Source organism: Chionomys nivalis, chromosome 13 (genome assembly GCF_950005125.1).
Source record: "Chionomys nivalis chromosome 13, mChiNiv1.1, whole genome shotgun sequence".
Classification (NCBI taxonomy): Eukaryota; Metazoa; Chordata; class Mammalia; order Rodentia; family Cricetidae; genus Chionomys; species Chionomys nivalis.
In genome coordinates, this window is record NC_080098.1 from 12,274,698 (window position 1) to 12,297,142 (window position 22,445).

The 22,445-nt window shown below is 46.5% G+C and overlaps 1 protein-coding gene across 1 annotated transcript; it reads right to left on the reverse strand.

The window, feature by feature from the left end:
- Positions 1–310: 310 nt before the first annotated feature.
- Msrb2 (methionine sulfoxide reductase B2) lies at positions 311–21,122 on the reverse strand. The gene is made up of 5 exons (XM_057787851.1): positions 20,999–21,122; positions 15,520–15,620; positions 10,021–10,097; positions 2,010–2,157; positions 311–1,033 (listed from the first exon to the last, which is right to left on the reverse strand). The coding sequence occupies exons 1-5, from the start codon at positions 21,093–21,095 to the stop codon at positions 929–931; spliced, it is 528 nt and encodes a 175-aa protein (XP_057643834.1). The 5' UTR covers positions 21,096–21,122; the 3' UTR covers positions 311–928.
- Between the last annotated feature and the right edge of the window lie 1,323 nt (positions 21,123–22,445).

Sequence of the window (22,445 nt, forward strand, 5' to 3'; positions counted from 1 at the left end):
AATCTGCAACTGAAGTTAACCTTCTCCTAGAAGACAAAAGAAGACATGATTCATGTAAGTTACATAATAAATGAAATTCCAAATAATGTAAAGCAAATGAGAAGAAGGAAATGGGATAACTTAAGTTTTCAACAACACAAAAAGAATTATTTAAATACTTTTTACTAACAAATAATTCAAGATTCCCAATGTATAACTGTGTAGTTATCGTTCTGGTGTGACCAATTGCTGGATTTTTTTTTTTTTGATTCAGAGTCATGTTTATAAAAGAACAAATTAACAGACTGAGACAAAAAGTGAACATCAATCTCAATATTTTATTTGAATATTTGATGTTTAGTGTTGTAGCAAATGATTGAGGGAAAGTATTATTCATGATCTCTGAAGTTGACTCAGCTCACATTGATCCCACTTGTGAGTTGTAAGGTTGGAAGTCAAACGTTTGAGTAGCAAAATTTTTGACAAGATCTCACCCATCATTGTATGTTTCCGCCCATGCTCAGCCCCTCCCATCCTCCTTTTTAGCACTGGGATCCCACCCCTTCCATGCCATCCTTTTCCTGTTCTCCCCTTTGACTCCTCACCTGTGAATGCCCATGAAGGAATTAACTGTGATGGCCAATTCAGGTTCTCTTCAGGTGCTTTCGGGACCCTTGTTAGCCCATGAACCTGTTCCAACCCTGCAATGGTGCTACCCAAGGCCTGGGAAGCCAGTTAAAGAATGGGCTGTCTTTCTGTTATTCTAAAATTCCGCAGCCCAAGAGGAAGTTAGGGTTGAGTTGTTTTCAGGGGACTAAGGAGTTGTGGCTCCCGTGCAGCCACAACAACCTTAGCCTAAATTTGTAGAGAATGAAACAAGACAGTCCTCTGAATTACAGAACCAAGGCTCCACAGGATGGAGGGCAAAGCACAGGCCTCCCGGAGATGATCAGTGCTCGCTTGGTTTGAACTTCAGGGCCACACTGTTGATGCAAAACCTTTGGCCAGTGGGCTCGGGTCCATCAGGAAATACATGGCCGAGGTGAGCTTCACACTGCAGGGAAAAGATGCCGTTGTCAGTCCCCAGGAAAACAGCTCCACATCCATCCCAGAGCCTGGGAGTTGGCAAGCATCATCCTTGTTTAGATTTTGGCTCAAAGATGGAAAGAATGGATGCACAGAGAGCTGTGGCAACAAGCAGTCCTTTCTGCTTTCCCAGCGAGGCCAAGGGTCAAGCTTAGGCCTTGCCTTGCTCATCTCGCAGACGGGGGTAATAACCATACCTACACAATAGAGCCATTCTGGGGACAAATAAGCACAGGTCGCATAAGGATTAATACAACCTAGGTGAGCACTCAACAATCACTTCTCTTTCCTACAGACAAAACTTGGCCCTTTTCATCTGCTAGACTCTGGCATCTTATAAAACTCATGTATCAAAAACATGAGCACCAAGGAACATGGAAACGAGTCTTGGTGGGATGATGAGATGTCTCAGCAGATAAAACAAGTCTCTGCAGGCTGGTGAGATGGCTCAGCAGATAAAAGCATGTGAGACACAGACCTGACCACCTGATGTCATCCACAGAACCCACAGGGAAAGGAGAAAATTGACACCTGGATGCTATCCTATGACCGCCTCACATGTGCCATGGTGCTTGTGCATACTCACAAGCAGCCAGACACACACACACACACACACACGTGTGTGCACGTGTGTGCAAACACAAATAATATTAATGATGCTAATAATAACAACAATAATAAAACACAAAGCCAAGTTTTTTGTCTAGACCTAAACTCCCCCTTCTCTGGCTCCAAGGAGTAAGGGGCTAATGAATCAACCTATTGGTGGCATGCTGCCAAGTAGGAAGGAGATGGAGGAAGGTGCCTGGTAGAGGGAAAGAGGGATCACCACAGGTGTGGGTACAAGTCTGGGGCATTTTGATGACAAAGTCCACTGTGGAAGAACAAGACAGGCACCAAAGAAGGACAGCTCGTTTCTTTTCAAAGAAAGCAAAACACATCACCTGCTTGCAGATCACCTCCATGCGAGTACGTCCTGAGGAAGTGTCCAGGCGTCTCAGGATCCCTGAGTTACTCTCATCTGAGCCTGTTGTGCCGTGAGCCTCAAAAAATGAAGGCCAACCAGTGCCAGAGCAGTACTTCTTCTCGGAACTGTGGGAGACAGTGCAGAGCCACAAAGATTAGAGGACGGTGCACACACAGCGGTCAGAGGACGGTGCACACACAGGGGTCAGAGGACGGTGCACACACAGCGGTCAGAGGACGGTGCACACACAGGGGTCAGAGGACGGTGCACACACAGGGGTCAGAGGACGGTGCACACACAGGGGTCAGAGGACGGTGCACACACAGCGGTCAGAGGACGGTGCACACACAGGGGTCAGAGGACGGTGCACACACAGCGGTCAGAGGACGGTGCACACACAGGGGTCAGAGGACGGTGCACACACAGGGGTCAGAGGACGGTGCACACACAGCGGTCAGAGGACGGTGCACACACAGGGGTCAGAGGACGGTGCACACACAGCGGTCAGAGGACGGTGCACACACAGGGATCAGAGGACGGTACACACACATCAGAGGACGGTGCACACACAGCGGTCAGAGGACGGTGCACACACAGCGGTTAGAGGATGGTGCACACACAGCAGTTAGAGGACGGTGCACACACAGCGGTTAGAGGACGGTGCACACACAGCGGTTAGAGGACGGTGCACACACAGCGGTTAGAGGACAGTGCACACACAGCCATTAGACACATTATTGCTGACATATCAGGAGCTTCTTAGCCCCCATCAGTTTGTTCTGAGCAGTACAGGACTCCCACTTCCCTTTGCCAGATCCTAAGCTGGTCTTCATGAATAGTCAGTTCTAGAGAATTGTTCCTGCTGCCCCTTTGCTGTCAAAGACATTGTCTGGCTATAGTGAAAAGATATCTTCTTCCTTGGATGCTAAGGCAAACTAGAAAGTGCAAGATACATATTTAATTGATTAGCGGGTTACATGGCTCACTCCACACAAACAGAAGTCCCTTTGCATCATATACTCCAATACTCCTAGATAGTTCTTCCTTCCCTCTTTCTCTCTCTCTCTCTCTCTCTCTCTCTCTCTCTCTCTCTCTCTCTCTCTCTCTCTTTCTTCCTTCCTTCCTTTCTTTCTTTCCTCCTTCTTCTTTTCTTTCTTTTTTTTGCATTTGTTTTTTTGGGTTTGTTTTCCTAAGTTTATTTTCCCCTCATTTCTGGATATTCCATAGCCAACCACACCACCCCCAAGTAACAGCAGAAGCAATAGGTAATCAATGATAATTCTAAATGTAACTGTAGAAGCATTCCCATTCATTTCTGAACAGGGTTACATGACATTTTAAACAATATTACTATGTTACTTGGGACATGCAGGACATCAGTGTACAGTGCATAAAAACAAACTAGTATCAGGCTCCCAAATACTCCTGATTTAAAGAAGATTTATGATCATAAAATGCATAATTTTGAAATGGTTTTTCATTAGACAAGATCTCACTGTATAACCAGAGTGGCAGCTCGAACTCTAGATTCTCCTGCCTCCACCTTCTGGACACTTGGACTACAGACAGGCTCCACCACTCCTGGGAACAGACCCTCCAGAAGCAGTGTACAGGGAAAGCAGGGAGGTAGAGAAGGCGGGGGCAGAACAGTGTCAGCAGGGTCTAAAGTTAAAGATGATTCTGGGTCTATAGGGGAGTGCTGACATGCTGGACAGCATCGCTGGCTTGGCAACCCTCAACTCAAGTTCTCAGATGTGTGGAATAGGCGCAACTCACTGCAAGAGGCAGAACCTTGAGAGGGACAATGGGAGCCTTGCCAGGCCTGGCTGGCAACTAGATCTGGAAAGGGAGCTTAGGGGGTAATCTGGCCAGGTGTACCTTTAGAATCCGGCAGTGTCTACCTAGGGACCTACGGCTATGATTTGGAAGGCCAGCGTGAGAAGGTGAAGACACCAACAAAGTAAAAGCGTTGTCTGAGTGGCCCAGCGGGAGACTGGTAGCAGTGGAACCCTGGGTAAGCTATTTAACCTCAGTTCCTCACGTGAAAAGAGACCACGAGAGCTGCAGAGAACTCTGCTGAAGCGAGGGTGCACACAGCAAACTGGCAGGTGGTGCCTCCGCTGACACACTTCCGGTTCCTAGGGAACATGAGCTCACTGCTAGCCCTTAATAGAGGTACGACTCCTGGGGTTTGAACACGGTTTCAATTTAAGTTGAAAGTTCCTTGCCATGTGGTAGTGTCAAGAGTGGGAATGCTGAGGTTCTCACAGGCCCGGGTCAGTTAACAAGAGAGCCAGTTGGTGTCACAAGGCCACTCTTGTGTTTTATCTCCATGTGCTGGCTCGCCCTTTGGCCTTCCGTTTTGAAATAGCAGGAAGCCCTCACCAGAACCCAAAAGGATGTAGCTCCATCCTCTCAGATTTCTCAGCCTCCTGAGGCGTGGCCCCAAATAAACTTCTTAATAAAGCAACCAGTATCAGGTGTTCTGTCCCCGCAAGACAAAGAAAACTGACACATGGCCATTGAGCAAGTTCTTTAAAGACCTGAAACATTCCTTTTCATGGCTCTTACATGGAGCACACGGCTCATTGCAGGTGACCACTTGTGTCGTACTGAACCCAGTGCTTAGGACAAGCGTCCAAGAAGCTGGAGATGGCCAGCAGTTAAAACACATGCTTCTTTCTCAGAGAGGCTCATAACCAGCAGGAATTCCAGGGGTTGGGCACACTCTTCTGGTCTCTATGAGTACTGTATTCAGGTGTGTATACAAATACACACTGACAATTTAAAATACATAAAAATAAAAATATTTTCTAAAAAGGTAAGAGTTTAATAATTATGACTTCTGTTACATATCCACAGGCTCTCCATAGCTGAAGTCTTCAGTTAAGATCAGCATTGCTGAGCCGCTCAGCAGCAGAGAAGATGCTGTGGATGGATGAGTTGAGAAGCTTGTTGGAGCACATCACGTTAGCTTCCTGGGGTGGTGTTAACAAATTACAACAAAGTAGGGGAGATGCGCTCATGGTTCTGAAGGCTGAAAGTCCAAAATCAAGATCTCATCCCAAGAAGACCCCGGGATGTCTCTCTGCTCCTCCCGTTAGCATCCAGAAGTGGCTGGCAAATTTCTGCCTTACTCCAGTCTTTGTGTCCTTTTCATGCGGTGATCTCCTTGATCCTGTTTCCCCTCCTCCTATTAGGGCACCAGCCATATTGGATTAAAGGAACATCCAGCTTCAGTATGGCCTGATTGCAACAACCGTATTGCCACCTAAGATCCTATTCACAGTCTCCGGAGATGAAGGCTTCAACAGGCCTTCCTCAGAGACACAGTGCTCTAGTTGGTCTTTTTGTGGCTGTGATAAAAACCCTCTGACTAGAAGGAACATAGGAGTAAGAAGGTTCATTTCAGTTTACACCTCCCAGGTCACAATCCATCACTGAAGGAAGTCAGGGAGAGAAGCGTGGAGGAAGAAATGTCGCTTACTGCACGTTCTCTCTGTGCTCAGACTCAAGTTCTTCCATGATCCAGGACCACCTGTGCAATGTTGGTACTGTGCCCGATCAATCGTCAGTCAAGACAGTTTCCACAAATATTAGGTCTTAAGACCAGTCTGGCCTAGGCAATTAAAACTTCTTTCCAGGTAGCTCTTGGTCATGCTAAATCAACAATTAAAAACTAGCCAGGACACACAGCTCAACCCATGATGTATGTACATAAAATTAACTGGACAAAGGCCTTAAACTGTTTATCATCTTTATCTCTTTCACTAAATAAAATGTTTGGGCCAATAAAAAGCACTTAAGCTCTGAACTGTGTGCTGACAAAGTCACAGGAACTTAGAGGAGGAAAAAAAAAAGCCAAATGCAGTGTGTGTTCTCAAGAAGGCTTCATGGAGAAACCCAGGGCCCATGGAACTTAAGTCAGTACACAGAGGGGCAAGTGCATCATCTCAAGAATATCCAGCATGACCACCAACCTGCAGGAGAAGCCGCTGAAGAGTCCAGGGTTCCTGGATTTCCCTTCTAATTTCTCTAAGATTCAATTTTTGTTGACAAACCTTTCACTTCATTCTGACTCTACACAAACATTTGCAGGAATGGCTTTTGTGTACCCATTTCCTACAAAAGAAGCTTGAGACTAGAAATAAAGAGCTAATATGAGAGAGAAAACAAGAACATACTCCTAACACTATCCTCTTGAATGCTAAGAATGCTCAAGAAAGGGCTGGAGAGGTGGCTCAGTAGGTAAGAGGCCTGGCTGCTCTTCCGGAGGACCTTGGTTCAATTCCTAGCTTCTGCTTGCAGCTCACAACCATCTGTAAATCCAGTCCTGGGGGATCTGGTGCCCCCTTCTGGTCTTCATGGGATCTGGATGCACATTGCACAGCAATACACGCTCACAAAACATCCATTCATATAAAAGTAGTAAGTAAATAGTGTTCAAAATAGATTTTTATAAAAAAAAATGCTCAATAATACAGTTTTCATTTATATATTTTCACTGATTAGAATGTGTTCTCATCATATTAGAATTCACTAATTCCTCATCATAAAACACACACTGAGCATCAATCCCTGACAAGGGCTTATCTCTAAGAATACATTATTGTTAGTATGTCTGGAGGGCTGGGAAGGTGTTACACCTTGTTCTGCTGGGTTTCCATCGATTAGTTCATAACTTAGTGAATCCTCCCAACAACCCTATGAGCTGGATACACTGTATTATCATTTTACAGGTAAATGAGAAAATCAAGGTAGAGAGATGTTAAGAAACTTACCCAAAGTTACCCAATGGAACTGATACAGACACCTGGACAGCCTTTATCACACTCCTATAAACGGATGCTCTTTAAGAAGAGTGTATTCTAGAATGGAGCTGATTATTATGATATTTGATTTTGGTGTTAAACGTGCCCCTAAAGCCCAGGTGTTAAAGGTAAGTTGGAACTGTCAAGAGATGGAGCCTCATGCAAGTCCTTTAGGTCACTGGGGATCTGTCCCTGAAGAGGATTGTGGGGGTCAGGCTCTTCTTCCTCCCCTTTGTTCCTGGCCATGCAGTTGGGGTTTTGCTTTACCATACACCATCACCATAAAAATGAGACCTCCAAGGCACTGAACCAAATATTTATAAGCTGATTAGTTCCCGTGTTTATTATAGTAACAGGAAGCTAGATGGATATGTTATTATAGTAACAGGAAGCTAGATGGATATATTCTTATTATAGTAACAGGAAGAAAGATGGATATGCACTTATTTTCTTTATTCTTAGCTTCAGCACCAGCAAGAAAATAGAACAAAAACTCAAAAGTTCTTTTAAAAGAAGTGGGGGCGGGGGACGGACTTTGCATTTAAAACTAAAATGACTGAAAAGAAACAATGGAGGTTCATGAGCTAACTGCTAGTTCAGTGAACTGGCTACTGGGTGAATGGCTTCCAGAATATTGATTAGATTTCTTCTGGATCTAGGCTGTTTCGGCGTGACTCAGGGTTGGCCACATAACTTCCTTAACTTTAATTAGCATTGGGCTAACACTGTAGCTACCGGTTACATGTGACCCCCTTAAGCTTAAATTTGCTAAAAATCCTAACACGTCCAGCTTCTCATCCACACTGGCTATACTCTGGATGCCCAACTGCTACATGGAACTACAGCTTCTATAGAGATCTGAGCAGAGTGTGTCCTTCACCACAGCAAGCCCTGCTAGCCAGAGCCCTTCATTTTGTTCTCTCTCTCTCGGATCCCCTATTTTTCGATGCTGTGACTGAGGCGGGGTGGTGAGGGGATAGGAGCCATTGAATGCTGGGAAGGCCTCCTCTGGACACCAACAGAGCCAACAGAACCTTGGAGAGGAAGCATTCTTACAAGGATGACATCTCATCCCCCAAACTCAGAAACAGGACACCTACCCAGCAGATAAATAGTAAGAAAGTAGGCTTACACTTTTCCAAGGTCCCCAGCTGAAAGCAAGCTAGTTGACTTAACCATTGACTTTTCCATTTGACAGAAATGATGGTGAAGGAATAATTTTTCTGAAACCCGAGTCTCGGATTTTACTGCTGCAATTCTGTGAAACACATATTTGGTTCCTTTTGCTATTTTCTAGCATATACAATTCCTAAAATTCTTATAATCCTCAAAGAGAATCTTTTTGTAGCTTAGCTAATGGATGCAGGACAGGGACTCGTCACCAAGGCATGAGTCGTGTGGGGTCTTTCAGCCCCACCCCCAACATGCAGAAAAGGGAGCCGATCACTTGTGCCCATGATTTTGGAATAAAGCCTCCAAAAGGACAGGGTCTGGTGAGTTTCTGGGTATCTTAACTCATGGAAGTTTCTAGAGAATTTTCCTAGAGAAGGCATGGAACCCAGTATCCTCCCCTCACACCCATGTACTTATCTCTTCACTGTATCTTTCATAACAGTGATCCTCCAATGAAGAGGTAAACGTAAGTGCTTCCCTGAGTTCCGGGTACCACTCAAGAGAAACAGGTAACACAGAAGAGGGTGGGCAGTCAGACTGAGAGCTGGTTGGTCAGGGGCACAGGTCGCAACCAGGAGAGTATGCTGGACATCAGAAGTAGAGTACAGCATGCAGGGCTGAGCTGTTCCGCCAGGCTCTAACACTGTCTCCATGAAGACAAGGTCAGATCAGAACTAAATTGGAGGATGCCCCTGGCCTGGGGAATTGACTGCTTGCGTGTGGACAAAGGCTTAGTTTTTTATGTCATGGCTGTAGAGATGGCTCGGTGGTTAACGGCACATGGCAGCACCCATGTCAGACAGCCAACAATAGCCTGTAACTGCAGGTGCAGAAGAATATCTCTGGTTTCTGAGGGCACCTGTGTATACATGTGCGTGTGCGTACACATACATGCACACACACACAATTTAAAATAAAATAAATTTTAAAGAACGTGTCTTGGGTCAGAGAAGCCTGTTGCCTGCTGTGATCTAACAGGGGAAGTCACGTGATCTTCCAACACTACTGTGTAAGAACTAACTTCACCCTCGTCTTCCCTGGTGCTCCTGGGCTGGCGGCGGGTAGTAGACTCTTCCAGGTAGTCCCTTAGCAGCACCGTATGTCGGGGCCATGGCCTGGCCTCCTAAGCATGAAGGAAAATCGATCCTAGTCACGCCTGTCCTTGCAGGAAGGGTCTGGCTTCCTAATGCAGCTCGCATTAGCAGCCGGCTGGCCAAGAAGCCAGGCTGCTGAAAGCCCAAAGGACAGAAGGGGGTTCTGCCTAATGGAAGATTCACAGAGCTGACTTGATTTATATTTTATTCTAAACCAATTTAAGGCTGATGCAAAAGAAAGGAAAACATCTTTGAAGTTCTGAAAAACAAGACTTCAAAGATGTTTCTTTTCTTCTTTCCTGAATCTACTTTTTTTAAAAGACTATTTCCTGCATATCTAAACAAAAAAAGCCTTTGTTGAAAGATTTTAGATGCTGATTGACTTAAAAGAGGCTTTGAAATCAAGGGACAATTAAATTTACTTTTAGCTACATAGAAGAGGGCACGGTATTCGCTTCTGTCAAGCACTGTGGGGAATCAAACCTCATAAAAGTCTGCGCTTGCTAAATTAAATTATAAACCCATTTTCCCTGGGAGAGGTATAGTTTTAATCATATGGCCAAGCAAATACTATTAGGGTTTAGATTTCTTTACATACTTTCCTCTCTAAAAAATCCTAATGGCTTTATCATGAAGTCCCCATCAGAACTTTGTTTTCTCTCAGAGATAAACAAAGGAAGAACGTAAGTGGCAAGTCCTGTCAGCTGCATGAAATATCAGAAAAAAATCAAGACAGACAGATGTCTTCCACAGACAGCTCTCCTTGCAGCAGTAAAGACAGAGGACAAAGGCCATCAATGGCCCCAGGGGCTGGCAGTATACAGGAGGCCCTGGGTTCCGTCTTCAACATCAAAAAAATAAACTCTAAGAGTACTTAATTATCTAAGTTCTCTTTCGTTCCTCATCTTACCTGAAGAGTGGGCTATCACAGCACACACAATGGTACATCCCTGTCTCCTTGTTGTTCAAGTATATCCCACTGAAAGGCTGAAATAAAAGAGGAAGAAACATCATCACACTTTGGGGTGATAAAGCAGACAAACCCAAGAGTGAGGCAGAGGGGGTGTGGCTGGCCCAGGACTACAGTGTTGGCCTAGCATTTGAGAGGCCTCAAATTCAATCCCCACCATTACAAAAGAAGAAAATGAACCAAATATAAATAATAAAGTCCAATCAAGGAATTATACTAATTTGACAAAAATCTAAGTATCAGCAGAGAAAAACTGCAGTCAACCAAGGAAGCAGCCTGCAAGCTTCTTTATAGCCTGGCCTTTATCGTGCCAAATATTCAGATTGTGACATTAACAATGCTTTGTATTCATGTACCACCTTTCTTCCAAGAACATCAAAGTCCTTGAGAAAGCATGAACACCAGTCCCATCCTCTGCCATCCTGGAAGATTTCACTCTCATTTCAAAAGAGCGAAAGCAACAGGAGTCTAAACACTTGTCTAAGACCCTTTGAACTCTCTAATTAAAGATGGGATACAAAGGGTTGGGAGCACAGCTCAGTGGTAGAGTACTTCCTTTGTGTACAGAGACCCTGAGATTGATCCCTGATAGAGGGGTGGGGGAAAGGGTGAAGGAGAGAAAGAGGGTGAGAGAAAACACAAATGCATCAAAAGCTTCATTCAGTGAATTTGGGGTTGTGCCTTTAACACACATAGTGCAGTGTCAACAGTGCGGAGAGTCGACCAGGGTTAAATGATGAGCCAGGGCCCCAGCACTAGGTCACCATGTAGAGAAAGCACCACATCCACAGGCGTTTAAAGAAGGCTCTCAACTGCTGAGAGGGACGTCAGGGGAAATAAAGCGGTGACTGAGTGCAGTCTGTAGCTGATGCCCTCCTCTTGCCTCCTGGGGCACCTGCACATACACGGGACATATCAACTCAAGTATGCACACACAAATAAAATAAATAATCTTTGAAAATGTTGTCAAATTCCCTTATCATCCCCTCAAAAGCCATGTCATGGCGGCACACATTACTCAATCATACAGACAGCAAACAGGACTCATAGCATGGAATGCTGGCCGAGGGATAGCACTGGCAGGGAATCGGCTCTTCTGTCTTTCTAGACTTATGAGCTCAGTAAAACTCCCCATAGTGCTAATTGCATATTTAAAAAAAGCTTCCTAGGGGATGTGCAAATCCAGTTGCTGTGTCTACAAGGTGGACACACCTGGATGCTCTCTCTCTCTCTCTCTCTCTCTCTCTCTCTCTCTCTCTCTCTCTCTAAAAGTCTTAAAGTCTGGCTTGGTGGCACATGGCTGCAATCATAACATTGGTGATGCTGAGGCAGGAGGACCACAGTTCAAGACAATTTTGAGCTATATAGCCAGATCCTGTCTAAAAAGCATGGAAGGAGGAGAAGGAGGGGAAGAGGGAGGGAGACAGAGAGGGGGGGAGACAGAGAGGGAAGGAGGGAGGGAGGGAGGGAGGGAGGGAGGGAGGGAGGGAGGAAAAAAGAAAGGAAGGAAGGTAATAGTACATTTAGCCACAAAAGTCTGAATGAACCTGGTGAGCTGTTCATTCACAGTGACTCCCAACTTGAGCACTGTGAACACCCCTGATCTACAAAGTCCTGTCCACAGAAACCAGGGAGCCTATAAAATTAAAAATATAATTTCACTAAGAGTCAGGAGGCTGCTATAACAGTAAGTAAAGTAAATAATCCAAATGAGCAGGAATTATGATTTAATCTATGTCCTACCATGATGTCTGTCTGCTGCACTCTCCCTGACTCCTGTGTCTCCTTATAAACCATGTGGTGTAGTCCAAGCCCTTTCACATGTCAGGAACAAAACAGTTTCTATTTCATCCTAGTATTTCCTGACAATCTAGAATATAACCAGTGCTGGTCTGGATACTAATGTTGCAGATGGAAAAAATTAATTTAAAAGTTAATTACCTTCCCCAAATGGAAAGCAAAGTTTCTTGTACTGCCCAGATGACAAAAAACAGTAAGAAGACAGACATATTTCGTGATGACATCCATGAGAGGGACTAACAAAGAACCCTCCCTTGGAAGCAGCGTCCGCGCAGGCTTTCTGCACAGACTGAGTCTGCGACAAGGGAGGGAGGATCTTTTAATCTTTCATTGTTAATGTGTGCAGCTGATAAATGCTGATCATAGAAAAATGCCAATCACTACTGAGTTGAGCTTTGCAGAATGGGTAAGAACTGAGCAGATGAGACAGCGAGTGTTTCAGACAGGGAAGACATGCAAACAGATGGCACTGGAAAGGTAGAAGCCGGATCACACTGGGCTGTGTGTGGACCGCAATGACGAACTTATACCTGGTCCTGCTGAACACAGGAGTTGGAGAGGCACACTGTGAACTTGCTCACTAGTGGTGCTCATGGTCAGAGCTTGTTTTGCCTGCTCTTATCACTGAGGGAAAGAGAGGAGGAGGGAAAGAAAAAGGGAAGGGAGGAAGAGGGAGAGAGGAACAATACACAATAAAAAACAAAAATGACTGGAAGGCGAAGAGATATCAGAGGCAAGAGAGAGGGGATGTAAGTCATTAATCCAGGCTTGGGTGGCTCCAGTTGGAAACTGAAAAAGAAAAAGAAAGAAAGGAGGGAAGGAGAGAGGAAGGAAGGAAGGAAGGAAGGAAGGAAGGAGAGAGAAAGGGAGGGAGGAAGGAGGGAAGAAGGAAGGAAGAAAGAAAGGAGAGAGGAAGGAAGGAAGGAAGGAAGGAAGGAAGGAAGGAAGGAAGGAAGGAAGGAAGGAAGGAAGGAAGGAAGGAAGGAAGGAAAAAAGAAAGGAAAAAAGAAAGGAGAGAGGAAGGAAGAATTGAAATTTCTGCCTGCATAGGGGAAGGGAGCAGGATCAGAAACAGGATGAACTTCAACATTGCTCTGAGATTTCAAGTCTGTCTGGACCAGTGCCAGTCCCCTCTTATTTGATTGTTAGTTCTCACATGCTAGAGGCAGAGGACATGTTTCAAAGAGATGGCTGCATGCAGGCAATCTTATTCAAGCGGAGGGGTCAGAGCTGATGAAAACCAACAAAAGGAGGTGAGGAGTCACTGGGTTGGTGGCTCTGAGCACACAATCCCCAACAGGCCTAAGGGTCAAGAGAAGAGACAATCACCAAATAGTGAGGCTGTGGCTGCCGGGAATGTACACATGGGCTGCCTCATAGAGAAGATGCTGGGTCCTGACTGATGTCTCTACCCCATTCTCTGAGGCTCATGGTGTCCTTGGTAACCTCATGTCAATTAGAAGTCACAGGGCAAGAAAGCTGGTCCTCTTTCCGGGGCTCAAAGCAGGAAGACCAGATCCAGAGGGCAGAGAAGAAGGACCTGAAAAACTAACTCCCCTTCTGTTGACACCTGACTCTTGGTTATGACTCAGCCAGGGTGCAAAATTCCTGGCTGCAAGCACTGCTAACATGCCACTACTGCCTGATAAATATGTATAATATGTAATACATACATATATACATGCAACTGAATTTTGATTAGGAGTCACCAATCAGAAGGCTTTGGAAGCCTCTCTTCCCTTGGCCTAATAAAACTGATGGATGCTTACAGCTCTGCACAACTCTAGAAAGTTAAATGTGGAGCAGCTGGAGGTGATCCACAACATTAGTTAAAATAATGGATGATGCTCATTTTGTAAAAGGGCCAAGTGCAAAGGATATTGTGCCATCTGCTTCAGAAGCCCGCAGATTGATTCTCCTAAGCATCTTGCGGACTGTCTCCAGGCTCTCTGTACACAAGAGCCCTGCCTGCCTGGTTACTGGGAACAAGGCTAGTCTGAGGACATTCTGAGACACACAGCCTCTCAGAGCATCATGTGTTTCCCTTGTGCAGGTAACAGCAATGAGGAACAGTCTCGTTCCCACCCACAGGAAGCTGTACAAAAACATAACTTCAAAAATATTTCCCAAGAATCAGTGAGGATCTGCCAGCTCGTCTGGTGGCCGTGGCATCAGAGAAACTGAGCCTGTGAACACATTTAAAAGACCAGAGCTGCCTACACTTTGCATGGATACCAATAGGGAAATACACCGCTCACACAACACTAAGGAACAGCTACACAGCGGTCTGCCCATGGGATCCACTTCAGAAATGAAAGCATCTCTCAGGAACAGTGCAACAGCAAAACCACAGTGGCTGTATCTGTTCCCGGCACCACTTGTCGTAGGCTTCGGTGCCAGCACAGTGCTGTCACCTGAGGGATAGCAGCAGCTGAGACTATCCAGTGCACTTGGGGTGTCTGCCCTGGACACACACCACTCACCACCAGCTCTGTTTTGAATGCCTGCTCTAGCCAGGCACAGAGCAATTACCAGGAAAGGGAACACGTGTGCACTGCTGTGAGGGAGAACATTGCAGAGGTGAGCCAGGCAGGGCCTGAGCAAAGGACTCCTGGAGAAAGTGATCTGGGTTGAGTTGGGTCTCTGGGTTAGAAAGACAGCTCAGCTGTTAAGAGCATTTTATTGCTCTTCCAGAGGACCCAAATTTGGTTCCCATAATCCACATCAGTGGCAGTTCACAACATTCTGTAACTCCAGCTCCAGGGGATTCCCATGCCTTTCCAGGACCCTGAGGATATCCACACACATGTGTCATACACGTGCACGCTCACATACACACACACACACACACACACACATATTACATATATAATAGTAAATCTTTTTTTGTTTTTTAAAATATTTATTTATTATGTATACAATATTCTGTCTGTGTGTATGCCTGAAGGCCAGAAGAGGGCACCAGACCCTATTACAGATGGTTGTGAGCCACCATGTGGTTGCTGGGAATTGAACTCAGGACCTTTGGAAGAGCAGGCGATGCTCTTAACCTCTGAGCCATCTCTCCAGCCCCCTATAATAGTAAATCTTAAAAGGAGGGTCAGGACAAAATGGCTAAGGGAAAGAAACCCAAGATGCAGGGGCCTTACAGAGAAGGCAGCAGAGCCCTTGCTTGCTGTGAGGACAATGTGGCCATAGTGTGGGAGTCAGAGGAAGCATGGCTGCATTTGAGGCAGGAGCACAGGGAGGGTCTCCTGCTGGGGGTACCCAGTTAGCATGTAAGTACTGTGCATTTACTTTGAGAGGAACAGTAAGCTTCCAAGATGGTCCACTTTGTTCTCAAAAGACTCCTTTGGGGAGGGAAGGAGAAAGCAGGGAGAAGAGAGGAGTAGAGAGAGCGAGATGGATGGAGGATGCTGGCCTGATCAGCAGGGATGAGGCAGTGGAGCTTGGAGAGCCTGTGTGGCTCTACAGGATGGAGAAGGATTCTTGTTTCTTCAGGTGGATGCAAACTGATGGCCGACACAGAGACTGCCGGAGCCGACCAGATTCTCATGGTGCACGTGAGGGTTTGTAGGCACCTCTACTCAAAATCCCCTCCCCCAGAACATCTTATCAGCACCACATCATTCTGCTTACCGCTTCAGTTCCTTTCTCTCTGGTGACATGGAACTGCTCAGGGGTCAGTTTCTTCTGCCAGTCAGTCTTGCTTAGAGAGAGCTTGGACTTTGTAAGAGACTCTGCATTGTCAAGTAGGGAATTTGTTTTATTAAAATGAAGCATTGCCCCTCCCCCATTTTGGGTGCACTATCACCTGGATAAATAATCCCAGCTCTTTCTCCTCTTGGCTTCTTCTTTATGGGAACTAGAAGGCTCAGGCACAAGATGCCTCACGCATGTCATTAACAAGACATCAGTGCTGAGGAGAGAGCCAGTGGCCTGTCTGGTCCTCTGGGGCATGACCCCAAAGGAGTGGCTCAAATAGGAACTCCTACCAAACAAATTCTCCAGTGCAAATGGATTCTTCCTCCCATTTCTGCATTTAAAATTTCAAGACTTTTCTTGGTTTGGTTTTCCTTAGATGTTTATAATAACCCATTTGCAGTAGGCACATTTGTCTTCCTGACCCTTCTGACCCCTGCTGACTCTTCTGACCCTCCTGATGCTTCTGGAATCTGCTGACTAATCACTTGACATCAAAAAATCTTTTTGTGCCTCAGTTTCTTTTTTGCAAATTTTAAAAATTACTTTAAAATGTAGCACGCAGAGCAACGGCTCACCAAGCTGTTTTCTACTGCTCTGCCTCCACCCTCCTCCACACTCCTCTGTCTCCACCCTCCTCCACACCCCTCTGCCCCCACCCTCCTCCACACCCCTCTGCCTCCACCCTCCTCCACACCCCTCTGCCTCCACCCTCCTCCACACCCCTCTGCCTCCACCCTCCTCCACACCCCTCTGCCCCCACCCTCCTCCACACCCCTCTGCCTCCACCCTCCTCCACACCCCTCTGCCCCCACCCTCCTCCACACCCCTCTGCCTCCACCCTCCTCCACACCCCTCTGCCTCCACCCTCCTCCACACCCCTCTGCCTCCACCCTCCTCCACACCCCTCTGCCCCCACCCTCCTCCACACCCCTCTGCCTCCACCCTCCTCCACACCCCTCTGCCTCCACCTTCCTCCACACCCCTCTGCCCCCACCCTCCTCCACACCCCTCTGCCTCCACCCTCCTCCACACCCCTCTGCCCCCACCCTCCTCCACACCCCTCTGCCTCCACCCTCCTCCACACCCGTCTGCCCCCACCCTCCTCCACACCCCTCTGCCTCCACCTTCCTCCACACCCCTCTGCCCCCACCCTCCTCCACACCCCTCTGCCTCCACCCTCCTCCACCCTCCTCTGCCTCCACCCTCCTCCACACCCCTCTGCCTCCACCCTCCTCCACACCCCTCTGCCTCCACCCTCCTCCACACCCCTCTGCCTCCACCCTCCTCCACCCTCCTCTGCCTCCACCCTCCTCCACACCCCTCTGCCTCCACCCTCCTCCACACCCCTCTGCCTCCACCCTCCTCCACACCCCTCTGCCCCCAGCCTCCTTCTGCTTGCACACATACTGTCACCCCTTTCCCCATAACCTCCTTTAAGGTTTAACCTCCTCAACGCCACATCTTCCGTCTACTTTCATGGCCTGTATCTTGACACCCCACACAAATACATTAAAATATATAACGAAAATGGAAGATTTGTACATGGAAAAAAACGTGAGGTATTTGTCTTTCCTGGTCGGGGATGCCTTGCTTAGCACAATGATTTCAAGTTCCATTCATTTTGTTGTGATCTAAAAAGTGATGTGAGAGAGAAAGAAGCCATGCTATGGAGCTCATGTGGATGGGCTTTTTTATTAGGGAAAAGGAAATGGGAAAACGGGAAGGGGAGAGGGGAGAGAGGAGACTAGTGTCTGGGGACAGGAGCAGCAGAAGGGAGGAGAAAGGCTGAGGGAGGGACAGAGGGAGGGGAGCATGGCCCCTTTTAAAGGGAACATAGTGAATACAGAGGGGTTGCTCTTAGTGGCTACAGCTGAGGATATCCAAGGCAGGCCAGTACAGATGCCTGAATACTAACAGATTTTCCTACAAATACTATGATTTCATTTTCTTTAGAGGTGGATAAAGTTCCATTGTGTGTGTGTGTGTGTGTGTGTACTGTGTGATGGCTAAAGAAATCCCCGTTTGAAATAAGCATCCACCTTGGTACCTAATAGCTGTGTGTCTCTGACTTGTTTCTCAAAGATAACTTCCTGACAACCCTGACTTCTTGACCGCCACTCAAAACTGTGTGGCAGTGACCATCTGCTTGTAATGATGTGGCCAGCTCCTGATTTTGGCTTTTGTAACCTGCTTTATGCAGATATTCAAGGACTACTTTGAGGTCACCTTGACAACCTTATCTTGGCAGAGCAGTTCTCTGGCCTCCCTAACTTGCTTTGATCCATGTTCAAGAACTTCTTGGGGTTTTGCCTTTAAAAGCCAAAGATTTCCTTCACCTGTCTCTGCACAGCACTTAGAGACTGCGGCATGCTAGCAGTTTTAATAAATTTGTGTAATATTATCTGAAGTGAGACTGGCGGTATTTTCCAGGCAGCTTTGAACTCCACATCTGTGCAATATTTTCCATCACCTGCTGGACATCTCAGCTGGTTCCATTTCTTAGCTATTGCGGATAGGGCAGCAATGAACATGACTGGGCAAATGCCCTGAGGTAGCACTTAGGATCCTTCAGCTGTGTGCCCAGGAGTAGTGCAGAAGCGCCACATGCGAGTTCTCAAAAGTGGTTTCCATCAGGGCCCATATGAGAGCAGTGAGGGTTGGATAGAGATGATCTTTGAGGGCAGAATTATTATACTTCTCTGGCTTCTTGTAAAAGTAGCTTCATTTTTGTCTGCCAGTGAGGTCTGCATTTAAAAAATTCTCTCACATAGAGATCCCTGTTTTATCTTCCCCAAAGCAAATCTGTCTGTTATCTGTTTGCTTGTGTTTGTTTTAAGATAAGGTCTGGAAAAGTTCAGGCTGTCACACCCAGTAAGTTGTCTAGGCTGGCCTTGACCTCCTGACACTAACCATTAGACTTTAAAGCTCACTGTGCTCAGTGATCTGTGTTCACGTTTTGTTTTGTTTCTCCTGCCCATTATTACTTCCGTCCTATTGTATTTATACGGACGCACGAACAGAAAGCCTCTAGGACAAGACAGTATTTAGTTAAGGTGGGTATAAAGCCGTTTTAGTTAGGGTTTCTGTTGCAGTGATGAAACACCATGACCAAAAGCAGCTTGGGAACAACGGGCTGATTTCATCTCACAGCTCAGGTCCCACTCCATCACTGAGGACAGTTGGGAGCTGGAGGCCACACTGGAGTGTTCACTCCATCACTGAGGGCAGTCGGGAGCTGGAGGTCACACTGGAGTGTTCACTCCATCACTGAGGGCAGTCGGGAGCTGGAGGTCACACTGGAACAGAGAAGCCTGAGAAGCTGCTCGCTGACTTGCTCTTCATAGCTCACTCAGCCGGCTTTCTTCTCCAGCCAGAACCACCCGCCCAGGGATGGTGTGGCTCTCGGTGGCCTGGGTCCTTCCATAGCAATCATCAATCAAGAAAATGCCCTTACAGACTTGCCTACAGGTACTCTAATGGCAGGTTCCTCTTCTCAAATAACTCTAGCTTGTGTCAAGTTAACAGCAATAAAAACAACAAAACAAACAGATAAAAGCCAACCCGGACAAAAACCTTAATGCTGATAATAAATGTTTTCATTATTCAATGCTGGAAGGAGTTTATAAACATTCAGCACTCTAACTTACACATAAGAAAAGAAAAGAAAAGAGAAAAAAACAAATAAGCAAAGACAGACTCAAATGATTACTAAACCTGCCTGGGGGAAGGAGGGGTCCTGTCCTAGGCTTCCTTCTGCCTCCATACTGCCTTCTTGGAAATTTTATTGCCTTAACATCCCCAAATCCCAGCCCATGATGCAGACTCCCAAACTTGGATTTTCCTTTATGGTAGGCAGGCCTGCTGCGCCACCTCCACTTCTAATCACCTCCTGGAACTCCCCACTCCAACCATCATGGTGGGCTCCTTCTTCCTCCCTGCTCTTGTTTCCCCAATGCAGTTTGATGCTCTGTTGCTAAGTTCATACACATTAAAGATTGTCATATCGTCATCTCCAATACTGGAAGAGATGGGTAGGGGAAGACAAAAGGGGAGGAAATGAAAACGAGGTTCTTCTGCACTTGTACTGCAGGAAACCCATCTGAACACATATAGGATAGTGGACTTCTCTAAGTCAGATAGCAGGGCCCCATTGGCAGCCAAATCTGTCTCCTTGATCTTTGATCCCTCAGCCTTCCAAACTGCAAATAATACCTGTTATTTACGCCCCCTACTTAGTGTTTGTTATGGAGGCCCAACTCACACATCAAAGCCAGTAAGGAGCGCAGAGCAGAGACTGGAACAACCAAGACCATAACCGCAGAACCATCACCTGCTTCTCGTTCTTAACGGATGCAGTTTGTTGACCTGGACCTTCGAGCTTTACTTAAATATTTCTTAACAGTTTGGGTTGAGGCCGGTTTCCCATCCTGAGAGCAATGCTGCTAAGAAGGTCTTTGCGTGTACAGTTTTGTTCTTTTGAATTATTTCCGTAGAGTAAACTCCCTGGAGGGGCTGTCTGGTAAGTTACACAGCTCTGCTATGTTCTGGTGTCTGGCCAAATTTAATATGGTTGAAGACTCTCGGCTCCCAGGGCTATTCATCAAGCTGCTTTTGACAGCACTAGTTCCGTGAAGTTTCCACTAAAACCGATCAGCTATAAGGACCAGCATAGCTCCAGCCCACTAGGGCTTGCAAAGTCTTGCTGAGATACCAAAGGAACAAGGGAAGTTCTAACCGGAAGTTGTGCTGAATCAGTTAACAGTCCACAATCTCAGGGAATATATTTATTGAACACTAAAATTTTAAAGTACCAAGGGTCTAAAAAAATTTCCAAAAGAAGCATAATACATAAAATCGGGTTGAAAAGGAAGGGGTTGGAAAGGAGGTCAAGAGAGCAGCTGCCAGGGCAGGAAACCACAGGGGCACGAAATTGGTGGCTCCTACTCCCTCACAAATGGGGACCAAAAGCACTTACCACCCCACCCCCATTCTGTCTCGAGCGCCCACGAGACTGCAGTGGGCAGCTCACACAGGACAGGAGGCAGCAAGCGGGTGTGTACAGGGCAAAGGACTAACCAGCTCAGCGGAGAGTGCGCGAGATACAGCTGTTGGCCGCCACTGGGTCACTGCCTATGGCACCTGACACTGACGATTATGTGCACTAACTAAAAATGTAACATATAAACGAATTGTGTGCAAGCGTGGGAGTGAATTTGTACACTGCCGGGGCTCTTTACGGAATTAATGCTCCCACAACACACCAAGCTTACCCACTTCGGTGCTCAACAACTCCCGCAGCAAGGGGCGGCGGGTCACCGGGACCAGGCTCTAAGGCCTCACCGGAGGCGGCCCCGGGACAGCCAGGGCAATGAAAACGAAAGCTACGAGGCGGCGGCGGCGACAGAACACCTACCTGAGTCCCCGCGTACCGATCCCGCACAACCCCGAACTGGTCGCCCAGACCCCTCCAACAAGGGCAGGCCCCGCAGTGCTCTCAGTAGGCGCGCCATGATACAGCCACCAACGGGTTCCCTCCCCCCGCCCCGCTCTCGCTCTCCGCCTGGTCCCTGCTCTCCGCCCAGGTTCCCTCTCTGCCTCCCTTCTCTCCCTCCTGGTTAGTGCGCCACCCCACCCCCACTCCCTAACTTTTCTTCTTGTTCTTTGTACCCGTTTATGTTTGACCTGGGTTTCTGAACCCCCAGCCAAGTGCCAGGTTCCAATCCTCCTCCAACTCTTTCCTGTTCCCGCATGAACCTCCCTCCGACTGGGATCATTCCTAGCCTAAAACCTGTTGTGTTTCAGTTCGCTTACGTTTTCCAGAGTGTGTGAACACCTTGTCATATGAGTTATAGTTGGTTTTATCTGGGTTCCTTAACTCAGCGTAATTATTTGGACATGGCTACTTGGCCTTTCGTGTTAACAATTGTGCACAAATCCCTTTTTGTTCTGAGTAGACGGTATTCAGCCAGTTGCCCATTAGTTTAGGCTCTTTCTAATTTTTTTCACATCAAAAACAAAGCTACCAGGAGCATTCCTGTAACTTAGTCTTTGGGTGGATGGAGGTGTTGTCTCCTGTGTGGACACCTGAAGAGGGAATGGCCCAGTCTCAAGCTCAGCAGAGGCTGCTTTACCATCAATGTTAAGAAAGTTCTAAGAAAGTTCCTGTTCACTCATCCCTTTCCTACAGTTGGTTACCCAGACCTTTTCTTTGGTTGTTTTTTTGTTTGTTTGTTTGTTTGTTTTGTTTTTGAGGATCTTCCTGCCTCTGGACTGAACTTACGGGAGTACATCACTACACAGAATTAAATTACTCACGGTGTCTCTTGTGAGGTGTTGGTTTTCAGTGTCTGACAATTAATATTACCCAACATTTTTTGTGTACTTAAACTGCAGACCACAAACTCCCCTTAAAAAATTATCTATACACTTTTTTTGTATCCATTTATTATTACATTACTTATGACATTTTCAACATTCTTTCTTTATATAGTCTCTGGGCAGAAATCCTCCTCCAAATATTTTCATTACAAATTTCTCCTTTCCCAATCTGTGGGTCCTGTTTTCTATTTTCAACTGTATCTTAAGATAAGAAACTTTTAATTTTGTGAAAATTCATTTTACCATTTTCTTATAGTCTGTGGGGGCCTGGGAGTATCATATTTAAGCTAGTCCAAAACCACAAATATTGTTTGTATATTCTGCTAATTTTATACTTTTGAGTTTTACATTTTAGTCTACTCCCATCTGAGTTAGGCTGTTTTGTTTTAATAAGGCGACGCTTTTTGTTCTCTATGCCTGACTTTGAATCCTTGTCAGATCAGTGTTAGGCTGAGGATGCAGCTCAATGGGAAAACAGTTGT

What these genes read in the sequence shown, in the direction of transcription:
- Msrb2 (XM_057787851.1), bottom strand. Translation starts at nt 21,095, where the DNA reads ATGGCGCGCCTACTGAGAGCACTGCGGGGCCTGCCCTTGTTGGAGGGG. An exon ending in ATCGGTACGCGGGGACTCAG is followed by an intron (nt 15,621 to 20,998) that starts GTAGGTGTTCTG and finishes TTGACAATGCAG; the next exon opens with AGTCTCTTACAAAGTCCAAG. An exon ending in TGTGATAGCCCACTCTTCAG is followed by an intron (nt 2,158 to 10,020) that starts GTAAGATGAGGA and finishes TGTCTCCCACAG; the next exon opens with TTCCGAGAAGAAGTACTGCT.